Below are 11,539 nucleotides of genomic sequence, written 5' to 3'. Positions count from 1 at the left end.
AAACACATGGGATTTCTAGAAATTTGTTTTAAATCTCACACCAGGCTCATTCTGGACGACTTTATTTTAAAAAGCATTGAGGGGGAAATATTAAAACCAGCTAATTTATTGTAAGCTGCTGCTTTAGATTGAGAGAAAAGAAGTCAACAAAAGTATGAAAGACACAAGCATGGGCCACAAATCAGCGAACTTATGTAGGCGATTAGCATTGATTTTTCTGTCGTAATTTGGCAATTATTGAATGATGTCGAGTAGCTGTTCTAAATGTAACCTCACTTTAAATGTTATAGAATAATATGCACTAGTTTAAACATAAAAGAATTAGCATTCTTTACTAAAACAAATAAGATTTAAAATCATACGCTACTGCAGATAATATCACATGACAAGAATTTTCCCTATAAAAAGGCAGGAGAGCTTTGCGGGGTGCATAGAAATCAGAGTCACAGAAGCCAGAAAGACCTGGGGACAAGTCCCATCCATACTACAAAGCCTGTGGGGACGTAAACATTTTTTACTCTCAGCTTTCTAAATTCTTCCGGCTGAGCTAATAAATGAACGTGAAACAGATGAACAGAAGAAAATGGGCCAACGCAATATGTATGTATAGACATAGCGTGGTTTGGGGACTTCATAGGGCAGGAAGGTAAATCCCATGGAAACAGAAAAGCAGATTTTGGGTAAATAAATTTTAATTAGTGTTGTTTGTTTTTGTCATGATCATTTTTGTTTTATTATTTGTTTACTTTAAAATAATTTTAGAATTTTTACACAAATTTTTAGACTTTTTTTTCCTCAGATTCACAGAGGTTGACATCATTTTCTACTGATATCATGCACCAAGAAAGATATAACATCACTTCTATGGTATTCTTGCTATAGACACACAATCTGAATTTAATCATGAAGAAACATTAGATAAGTCCACACTAAGAAATGTTCTACATAATGACTGATACATTTGTTCTCTTATTATTGAGAGTTCTTAACTACCCTTCATCAAACTTTTCAAAGGTTACTTAGCTACCTCAGAGTTGATATACTTATTTATTCTAAAAATGGAACATATTCCCTTTATGGTAACTCATTAGAGGAAAATGTTCTAACCAATATACAGTTCATGATGTAGGGACTAATCTAATATAAAGGGGGTGAACAGTACAAAACACAACCTGGAGCAAGAGATTCTATTCATAGCAAGAGTGATTAATAAAATGAATTTTAAAGCGACATTTAATACTTTGTAAATTACTTGTGATTCATCATGAGAACCACAAAGTGGCTCAAGGCAAGAGGCTAACATTGGAGTATAATATAATGGCATTATACAATTTTTGCAGTTAAATCCATCAACTCTTCTAGTGCTGTTTTTCTCGTCTATGGAAAACAAAAGAAATTGCTCCTGAAGTGTGTTACTCTGCTTCTCATTTGGCCTATCATTGAATTTCTGCAACAGCTGCATTGGTGATTCCACGCCTTACTAAGTATTTGATTGGTGATCAGTCAATTGAAATATATCAATTATTACTTATAACTTAAACCACAGTAAGATATGCCAAACACACGTACTCTTGGGAGTAATTATTAACTCAAATAAGTCTACTAAAATGCAAAGGGTAATCCGTGGTCTTTGACGTTTAATCACTCTTCACTTCTTAGTGCAGTGGAACTTTGAGAATTCTGTTTTTCTAAACAACAGAAGTACACATATAGTCATTGAAAAAAATGAGAAATATGGTCAAGCTAAAAAAAATTTAAATCACTCAAAATGCCGGTCCCCTAGGGTGACCAACAGTGACATTTGTAGTATACTCTGGTTTCTTTTATTTGCTTACAAAATATTTTCACAAAATTGATTTTACTGTAGGCAGTTTTGTGAGTTTGGTTACTTACAAAAGAGCTCCCCTAAGACTGGTAACTGATTTCTCAACAGAAACCTTGCATGCCAGAAAGGGTTGATGGGAAATATTCAAAGTGATGCAAAGAAAGGACCTATATTATCCTACCCAGCGAAGCTGTCATTTTGAATTGAAGGACATATGAAGAGCTTCCCAGACAAGAAAAAGCTAAAGGAGTTCATCGCCATCAAACCAATATTACATGAAATGTTAAGGGGTCTTCCTTAAGAAGGAGAAAAAGAAAAAAGATCAAAACTATAAATAAATATGGCGGCAATAAATACATATATATCAATAATTTAATTTAAAAAAAATAAATGAACAAGCAGAGTAGAAACAGACTCATGGATACAGAGAACACTTTGATAGTTGCCAGGGGGGGGGGTTGGGGGGATGGGTGAAAAACGTGAAGAGACTGAGAGGTAGAAATGTGTTGTTACAGAACAGTCATGGGGATGTAACATACAGCACAGGGAATAGAGTCAATGATATTATCGTAACCATGGATGGTGCCAGGTGGATATGAGATTTATCAGGGTGATCACATAGTGAGTTCTATAATCTCTAATCACTGGGATGTGCACCTGAAGCTAAGACAATATTGTATGTCAACTGTAATTGAAAAATAATAAATGATTAAAAAAATAATACAGTGGGTATCCTGTAGATGACCTACAGTTGGATGTTATTTTTTAAGCATCTTTAGCAAATCTTTTAATTGATGTATTTCTCAATTGATCTTCAAAGTAATTATTATAGTTACCATATTTGTAACTTTTTTCTATTTATGGCCCTTGTTCTTAGATTTTTTTGTCATCATCCTTTTGATGCTTTCTTTGTTATAACTGAGCAGTTCATATAATTCCATTTTTCTCTCTATCTTAGGATATCAATGATATGTTTTTCTACATTTTGTACTGGTTGCCCTAGATTTGGCGATATATATTTTCAATTAATAGATGTACACTTTCAAGGTAACACTTTACATATTCTTGGGTACCGCAGATGATATATTTTTTCTTTTGTTGTTTAAAAATGTTTTTCAATTAAAGTTAACATTCAAATTATATTACTTCTAGATGTACATCATAGCGGTGAGATATTTATATAATTTATGAAGTGATCCCCCCATAGTACTAGTACTCGCCTGGTAACATACATAGTTATTACAATATTATTCACTACACGGATGTACTTTCCATGCCCACGACTCTACTTAATCCCTTCACCTTTTTTACCCAACCCCTGACCTACCTCCCATCTGGCAAGCATCCATTTGTACTCCGTATCTATCAGTCCATTTCTCTATTATTTGTTTGTTTGGTTTTTGTTTTTTAGATTTCATACTTAAGTGAAATCATATGGTATTTGTCTTTCTCTGTTTTAGCAAAATATCCTCTGGCTTCATTCAGCCAATAGTAAAATTTTATTGTTTTTTATGGCCAATTAATAGTACATTGTATATATGTACCACATCTCCTTGATTCAATCATCAATTGATGGACACTTAAGTTGCTTTAAATCTTTGCCATTGTAAAAAAAAAAAATGCTGCAATGAATTTATGGATACATATATGTTTTCAAATTAGAATTTTGAATTTCTTTGGATAAATATTCAGAAGTGGAATTGCTGGGTCATAAGGCCCATACTACCCACAGAAATCTATATATGCGGTACAATCCTTAACAAAATGCCAATTGAGTTTTTCAGAGAACTAGATCAAATTATCCTAACATTTACATGGAACCACAAAAGACCCTGAACAACCACAACAATCTTGAGAAAGAAAAGTTGGAGTGTAGTATAAAACTATACTACAAAGCTATAGTAATTAAAACAGCATGGTGCTGGCATACAACCAGCCACAGATCAATGGAACAAAATAGAGAGCTCAGAAATAACTGTATGCCTATATGATCAATTAATCTCTAAAAAAAAGAGACAAAAATATACAATGGGGTAAAGACAGTCTATTCAATAAATGGTATTGGGGAAACTGGACAGATATAAGCAAAAAAAAAGAAAGAATGAAAGAAAGAATGAAACTAGCCTCCCTTCTTACACCATATAAAAATAAACTCAATATTGATTAAAGACTTAAATGTACAACTGAAACCATAAAACTCCTATAAGAAAACATAGGCAGTAAACTTTCTGATTTTGCTCTTAGTAAGGTTTTTGTGGATCTATCTCATCAAGCAAGGGAAACAAAAATAAATAAATAAACAAATGAGACTACATCAAATCAAAAATTTTTTGCCTAGAAGAAAATGGGAGAAGATAGTCAGCAATGATATATCTGATAAGGAGTTAATATCCAAAATTCATAAAGAACTCATACAACACTAAGAGAAACCATCCAATGAAAAAATGGTCAGATGCCCTGAACAGACACTTCTCCAAAGAGAACATACAGATGGCCCATAGCCCTGTGAAAAAATGCTCAATGTTACTCATCGTCAGAGAAATGTCCATTAAAATTGCAGTGAGATATCACTTCACACCTGTCAGAATGGCCACCATGAAGAAATCAAGCAAGTGCTGGTGAGGATGTGGCGAGAAAGGAATCCTTGTGCACTGTTGGTGAGATCGGAAATTGGTGAAGCCACTGTGGAAAGTAGCATGGAGTTCCCTCCAAACATTAAAAATAGTGCAGGTAACTTGTAATAAAGTCTTCCCAATTTCTCCCTCTTATATCTTCTAACATTGCTTTATTAATTAAGTGAAATGAATAAAAGTGAGTACATTAGCTATAATCACTGAATATATTGTCGCTATTATTCCTTTGAACAAGCTCATCTTTTAGAGTAATTAAGAAAAAGAAAAAGAAAAGATTGTACTTTACCTTCATTTATACTTTCCGCAGTCCTTTCCCTTGCTTCACGTAGATTCAAGTTTCTGACCACGATCATTTTTCTTCTTGGTGAAGAGCTACTTTTCACACTTCTTTTAGTTCTACTGGAGCATTTCAGTCTCTTTCTCTCTCTCTCTCTCTCTCTCTCTCATTTTCTTAATTGTTGCTCAATTACAGGTGTCCCTATTTCCCCCAATTACTCTGACCCCCGCCCTACTCACCCCCCCTCCCACATTGAACCCTCCCCTCTACCCTGTTGTCCGCGTCCATGGGCCCTTTATCCATGTTCCTTGACTTGACCCCCCCTTCTTTCCCCGTTACTCCCTCCCTCTCCCCTTTGGGCACGGTCCGTTTGTCCTTTATTTCAATGTCTCTGGTTCTGTTTTGATCGTTTGTTTTGTTGATTAGGCTCCACTTACAGGTGAGATCCATAGGGTGTTTGTCTTTCACCTCCTGCCTTTTTCCACTTGGCATAATGCTCTCCAGGTCCATCCATGGTGCCCAAAAGGGTAGGAGCTCCTCCAGAAAGTCTTTGCTTCTTTCTCATTTTTGAATGGTAAACTTCTGGATATAGACATCTAGTTTGGTAGTTCTTTTCTTCAACATTTTAAACATTTCACTGCATCCTGTTCTGATGTGGTATCTGAAGAGATGCCCGATTGTTTCTTTGTGAAAAGTGTTTCTCCGTGAATAGTGTTTCTCCTTTCTCTGCCTTTCTCAAAGAGTTTATCTTTTTCTTTGACTTTTTGCATTTTGAATATTATATGTCTAGGTATAGATATTTAGGGTATTTTTATCCTGCTTGGTGTTTTCTAAACTTCCTGAAATCCCCTGAAATTCACATTTGTTCTTTCTTCAATTATGTTTAGTGTTTTTCCTCTTTTCCTTGTATTCCTATTACATATATACGTTTCACCTTTGGCAATTGTCTAATAGTTTTTGCATATTTTGATCCACTTTTTAAATTCTCCTTTCTCTTTGTTGTTCAGTTGGAGAAATTTCTACTGACATATCCTTAAGTTCAACGATTCTTCCATAGTTCGTGCCCAGTCTCCTAATGCGCCCATCAAAGGCGTCCTTCATTTCTGTTATTTCTAGCTATTTCCTTTTAATTATTTTTTTTTTTTGGAGTTTCTAACTCTCTGCTTATATTACTCAGCTGTTCTGGCACATTGTCTACTTTTTTCATTAGAATCTTAGCATATTGATTATAGTTATTTCAAATTCCCTGATACTTTCAAAACCTGCTATATCTGTCTCATTCTGATGCTTTGTTTCCTCACTTTGTTTTTTTTCTTTTTTCGTGTGACATTTTTTTTTGTTTGTTTGTTTAAAGCAGGACATGAAGTATCGGGCAAAAGGAACTGAAGTAAAGAGAACTTTAGTGTGAATTTTTTTTTGCTTATCTCTCTAGAACTTGGGTCACGTTCATTGTCTGATGAAGCTCTAGCAGTCAAAGGGGAAAATTTTCTGTCCTGTCCCTGTTTTTCTTCACACAGCTATTTTTGGATTTTCTTATACATTGACTCTTCAATAGAGTCCAAATGTTGCACTTCTTTTGGTTATTAACCTCTGTGATTATGCAGCAAACTTATTGATGTTATGGCAATGTACATCATGATACAGAAGCATTCTATGATGCTATAAGGAAGCATCATTCTTTCAGTGAACCTATACCATGTTTTTTTGGTGTTTTTGTTTGTTTTATAATCAATTTTAGAGAGAGAGAGGAATGGGGTGAGGGATAAGCATCAATCAGTTGCCTCCTGTATGTACCCTGACCGGGGATCGAACCCACAACCCCTTGATGTACAGGATGTTGCTCCAACCAACTGAGCCACCAGGCCAGGGCTATATCCATGTTTTTTAACATCCACAAGTTTTTCTCAGTTTTTTCTGCCATATGTAAGACAGAGAGGCTACAGTTTTAGCATTGGCTATTTCCCTTTCAACAGATCAGTTTGGTTCTGGTAAAAGTTCTTCCTTTGGAAGGCATTGTTTAGGAGAAAAATGGTTACTTTTCTCTTTCCTTGTTAGAAGGACAAGGCGACTTTTCTATGACCTTCACCTTGAGAATCTAGGGGCTTCTGTATGTAAAAATCATAAATATTTTAACCTTCCTCCCAAATTTGGGCTACCAGGAGTTTATATATCTCAAGCTAGTCTTTGCTAAATCTCCAGTAATTTTTCATTAGCCTTTAAACGTTCTTTGAGCTGCCGTTGGTGTCCTCTGCTGACTTGTCTCTTCAGGTTTGGGGTCAGGGTCCCCCCCGCCCCCGTGGCTTCTGTTCTCTGAAAGATTGAAGATTCATTGATTCTCGGGTATTTTCAGGGGTTTTTTTTCTTGTTGTCCAGATGAGAGGAAAAACTTCTAAGCTCTTTGTTTGTTGGAGTAAGAACTAGAAGACTGCCTATATGTTTTGTAAAAAAATTTTATTTATTGATTTTTGAAAGAGAAAGAGAGAGAGAGAGAGATTTGTTGTTCCAGTTAATTCTGCATTCATTGTTGATTCTTGTATGTGTCCTGACCGGGGATCAAAGCAGCAAACCTGGTGTATCAGGAGGACGCTCTGACCGACCGAGCTACCCTGGCCAGGGTCTGCCTACAGGTTTTTAATAAAAGTTGGGCAATAGTCAAAGACAAATAAGGACTTCAGTCTCTGTGTAAATTCTAAATGAATGCCTCTCTTCTATGTATATGACTTCTTTTCCTTTGGCCAAAATAAATACAAATATCTTAGTGTTTTTATATATGAAGATGCACATTGGGGGCTGCCTGGGACCCCACGAACCAGGCGGGGCGCCCGCGCTGGGCCAGCCAGGGAGCCAGGCTCCTTCCACCCCGCCCCCTTCACCTTCCCAGGCCTCGCACCTACCTCCCCATCCATCAGCCCCGCCTTGGTCCCACCCCCCACTCCCCTCCATGGTCCCTCCCACCCTCCACCCCCCTCATCCAGGCCCCGCCTCCGCCATCTCCCCTGGCCCCGCCCCTGCCACCCACGTGCTGATGTCATCCACGGCCCTGTGACGTCACATAACGGCTCCCCTCCCGTCTCCAGGCAACCACTGTGTACCGCAGAGCCGAGGGCGGAGGCAGGCGGCCGGCAGGAGCTGTTGATCGTGTCCGGAGACAGCGGTGCCTACAGCCAGCGCGGCCTTGGGGCTCAGGCTCTGAGCGGCAGAGGCTCCAGGCGACGACAAGTGCCAGGTGCAGCGAGCGGCGGCGGAGCCCGCGATGGAGGAGCCAGGGACCAGCGGGGCACTGGTGAGCGGCGGCCCCTCAGGTCCAGCCGGGTCCCCAGGGGTCCCTTCCTCCTCCCCCGCCCCCGGCCCTGTCCCCCGACACCCCCCTCGCACCCGCAGCCCGCCTTCGGCCTCCTGACCCACCGACCTGGGGGGCGGCTGCCCTCTAACCCGTGGCCCCGGAACCCACGCCCACCCCCCCCCACAGGCCCCCTGACCCGTGGTCCCCCTTGTCCCTTGCAGGACGCCCTGATATGGCCTGTTCCCATGGACCAGTCCAACGCTCTAAGTCGCCTGGAGAGGGAACTGAAGGACATCAGCAAGGACCCCCCTCCCCTGTGCTCGGCAGGGCCGGAGGACAACGATCCGTTCACTTGGAGGGGCATCATCGTGGGCGCGGAGGACAGTCCCTACGAGGGGGGGGTCTTCTCCCTAAACATACACTTCCCATACGATTACCCCTTCAGACCCCCTTGGATTTACTTCACCACCCGGATCTACCACCCCAACATCAGCAGACAAGGGTCTATCTCTCTAGATATTCTCGGGTCCGAATGGTCCCCTGTAGTTACCATATCCAAAGTCCTGATATCTATAAGCTCAATGTTATGTAACCCCAACCCCGCTGACCCCTTAGTCCCATCCATTGCGAAAATGTACTTAAAGGATAGGGACACCTATAATGCGATGGCCCGAGCCTGGACCAGGAAATATGCCATGTGAATGAAAAGTAAATGATCAGCCATCATCGTAATAAAACACCTGGTTGCCGAATCGGCTGTCTTTTCACTGCTCTCTGGGAAGCGACGTTTCCCCATCTTTCTGGGCACAGGTGCACACCTGCCACATGAGGGCATGTGGGGGGGGGAGGCATGGGGTGGGGCCAGGTTCGGGGAGGGGGAGGCATGGCGTGGGGCCAGGTTGGGGGAGGGGGAGGCATGGGGTGGGGGCAGGTTGGGGGAGGGGGAGGCAGGGGGTGGGGCCAGGTTGGGGGAGGGGGAGGCATGGGTGGGGCCAGGTTGGGGGAGGAGGAGGCATGGGGTGGGGCCAGGTTGGGGGAGGGGGAGGCAGGGGGTGGGGCCAGGTTGGGGGAGGGGGAGGCAGGGGGTGGGGCCAGGTTGGGGGAGGGGGAGGCAGGGGGTGGGGCCAGGTTGGGGGAGGGGGAGGCATGGCGTGGGGCCTGGTTGGGGGATAGGTGAGTGTGAGAGAGCAGTTTTTGTTTGCTTTTTTAACGAAAGACAGGGAGAGAGACATCCCTGTGCGGTCGACGCTCACATGCCCCTCCTGGGGACCTGGCCCGCCACCCAGGCACGTGCTGGGACTGGGAATCGAACCGGTGAGCCTTGTGGTCACAGGCCCTCCGTCCACTCAGGCCACTGAGCCACACCTGCAGGCGGAGAGAGACCAGTTTTAGCCAACATTTCTCTAAAAGCCTGCTGCCCGGATTCAGGACGGGAAAGCAAGAACCGGGGGCGGTGTGTGTAGGGTGAGCCTCGAGCGCAGAGCGCACGATGGCGAGGAAAGGCGGGGCGAAGGTTAGAGAGCTACTTAGGCATCCATGTCATTCGGAAGAACCTGGGTCTTCAGCGGTTGGGTTGGGTTTGGGGCCCAGATGCATATTAACCCATCGACTCCGAGGTCTGAGGTTTCCTGGACAGACGCTACGTGGAGGAGGAGTCGTTCCGAAACAGAACGACGTGTTCTGTTCCCGCTTCCACGGCCGCCTGTGGCCCGCTCGGCCTGTCCCCTCGGGCCAGGCTGCGCCCCGCTTCCCAGGACGCCCCCGCGTCCCCGGCAGGACAGTCCCAGGGCGGAAGGCTGTTGGGAAAAGTTCTGGGAGCAGGATCTCGGCGGCCTGCGAACGGCATCTCGCGGCGACGCCCGCCGCCGCCCCTGCGCGTTTGGAGTCGCGAGCGCAGCCAGGGGCGGCGACACGACCGGGAGGCCGCCGGGCGGGCGGACGGCGCAGGGGCGGCGCGGGTCCTGGACCCTCCAGGGGGCTCCCGCCGCGCCCGGGCCTGCGCACCCCGACGCGCCAGACCAGGGGACGCGGCCCCCCGAGGACGCGCCGCCTGCCGCCGCAGAAGCGCAGGCCCGGGGGCCGCTCGCGGCGCGGCCCGCCCGGCTCGGCGTCGACGACCGCGGCCCCCGGGGCTGCGGCGCTGAGCCCCGTCGCGCGCGCGCCCCGCGATCCAGCTCGTCTCGCGGCCCCGGGGGAGCCCCGGGGGGGGCCGCGCCTTCCCCGCGCCGTGCGGCCCGCGGGGCGGCCACGCCCCGAGCGGGAGGCTGGGCGCGGGGAGCAGGCCCCGGGCCGGGGGACGCCGAGGCAGGCGCGGCCCGCGCGGCCCGGCAGGCGCGCGAGCGTCCCGGACCCCGGCGCGGGACCAGGCCGCGGCGACACCCGCGCAGGCGGCCATGCGCTGTCCGCGCCGCGGGCCGACCCCGCGGGCCCCCGCGAGCTCAGGGCCGCCCGCGCCTGGGGCAGGACAACCCCCGCGAACCGCCCGGCTCCCTTCCAGAGAGGCAGGGGCCGTCGCCTGCTCGGCGCGGACGGAGCCCCGGCCCTGGAGGGCGCTCCGCGTCCCGGGCTGCCCGCCGCGCCCACGCCGTCGCGGGGACAGTGCGGGGCGCGCGGGTCACGGCGCTGCAGAGCCGGCCGGCAGCCGTCCCCGCGGCGCCCGTTTGGCGGGGAAGGGCCCGCGGACGCCCGGGAAGGACGCGTGTGCAGGGAGGGAAACCTAGCGCCCGCCGGAGGCCTCGTCCGTCCGAGCCGTGCGATGCGCCGATCACGGCCTCGCGCCTTCGAAAACACTCTACCGTCTGCTCTGTTTAGGGAGTTGAGAGAGTGTCATTATAAGCAAAAAACATCAAACTATCCCTGGCTTCAGATTCGTTGAGTATCGATCAAACCAAGTGTGCAAATAGGTACCTTAGGCAGCTCATTTTCTTTGCTCTTTTGCACGTGTCCCCAAATAGCCCCCAAAACCCGCCAGAGCGTGCGAACCCTGCTGCTTTTGGGTGACAGTAACCTTCGTCAGTGCGGTAGCTCACCGACGGGCCATCCCGAAAGAACGGTGCTCCATTCCGCAGGCGGGGGCGGCGTCTGCGGGAAGAGGCGGTTTCGACGCTTGGGCCGCCTGGGCCGCGGGCCTGCCTGGCAGCTTAGACGCGCAGGCAGGGGCTGGAGGCTGCAGGTTGAGTCGGAACTTCCTCCTCCTGAGAAGTCTCAGGTTCGACCCCTTCGCTCTCAGCTGCTTCTCCCAGATGAGGTGCAGCCAGACGAAGGAAGGGGAATCCTCTTTCGAGGCACCTGGTCGTAGATGTTGACGGCACCTACGATGCAACGTCCCAGCAACGCCGCAGATTGCTGTTTGATTCAATAATTGGGCACGTCAAGACGCAGTATTAACAGTTATGCCCAGTGACTTGGATGTCCTTTGATGAAGAGAAGGAGGAGGAGCCTGCCATGAAGAAAAAGGAAGAGGAGGAGGGAGGGAAAATAGCACTAACACAAAACACAGCATGGTCACACATAAAAATGTA

The 11,539-nt window shown here is 46.5% G+C and overlaps 1 protein-coding gene across 1 annotated transcript; it reads left to right on the top strand.

Moving 5' to 3' along the window:
• The first annotated feature begins 8,263 nt into the window (after window positions 1-8,263).
• On the top strand, window positions 8,264-8,719 carry LOC129065379 (ubiquitin-conjugating enzyme E2-17 kDa-like). Its single transcript, XM_054566632.1, has one exon. It carries the CDS (start codon window positions 8,264-8,266, stop codon window positions 8,717-8,719), a length of 456 nt encoding a protein of 151 aa, XP_054422607.1.
• The last annotated feature ends 2,820 nt before the right edge of the window (window positions 8,720-11,539 follow it).

This window comes from Pteronotus mesoamericanus, unplaced genomic scaffold, assembly GCF_021234165.1.
Source record: "Pteronotus mesoamericanus isolate MK-2021 breed Mesoamerican mustached bat unplaced genomic scaffold, CSHL_Meso_final contig_177, whole genome shotgun sequence".
Lineage (NCBI taxonomy): Eukaryota > Metazoa > Chordata > Mammalia > Chiroptera > Mormoopidae > Pteronotus > Pteronotus mesoamericanus.
This window is presented reverse-complemented; position numbering and strand designations above follow the sequence as displayed.

Bases quoted from the DNA above. Each gene is read 5' to 3' on its own strand.
- LOC129065379 (XM_054566632.1), top strand. From the start codon at position 8,264: ATGGACCAGTCCAACGCTCTAAGTCGCCTGGAGAGGGAACTGAAGGAC.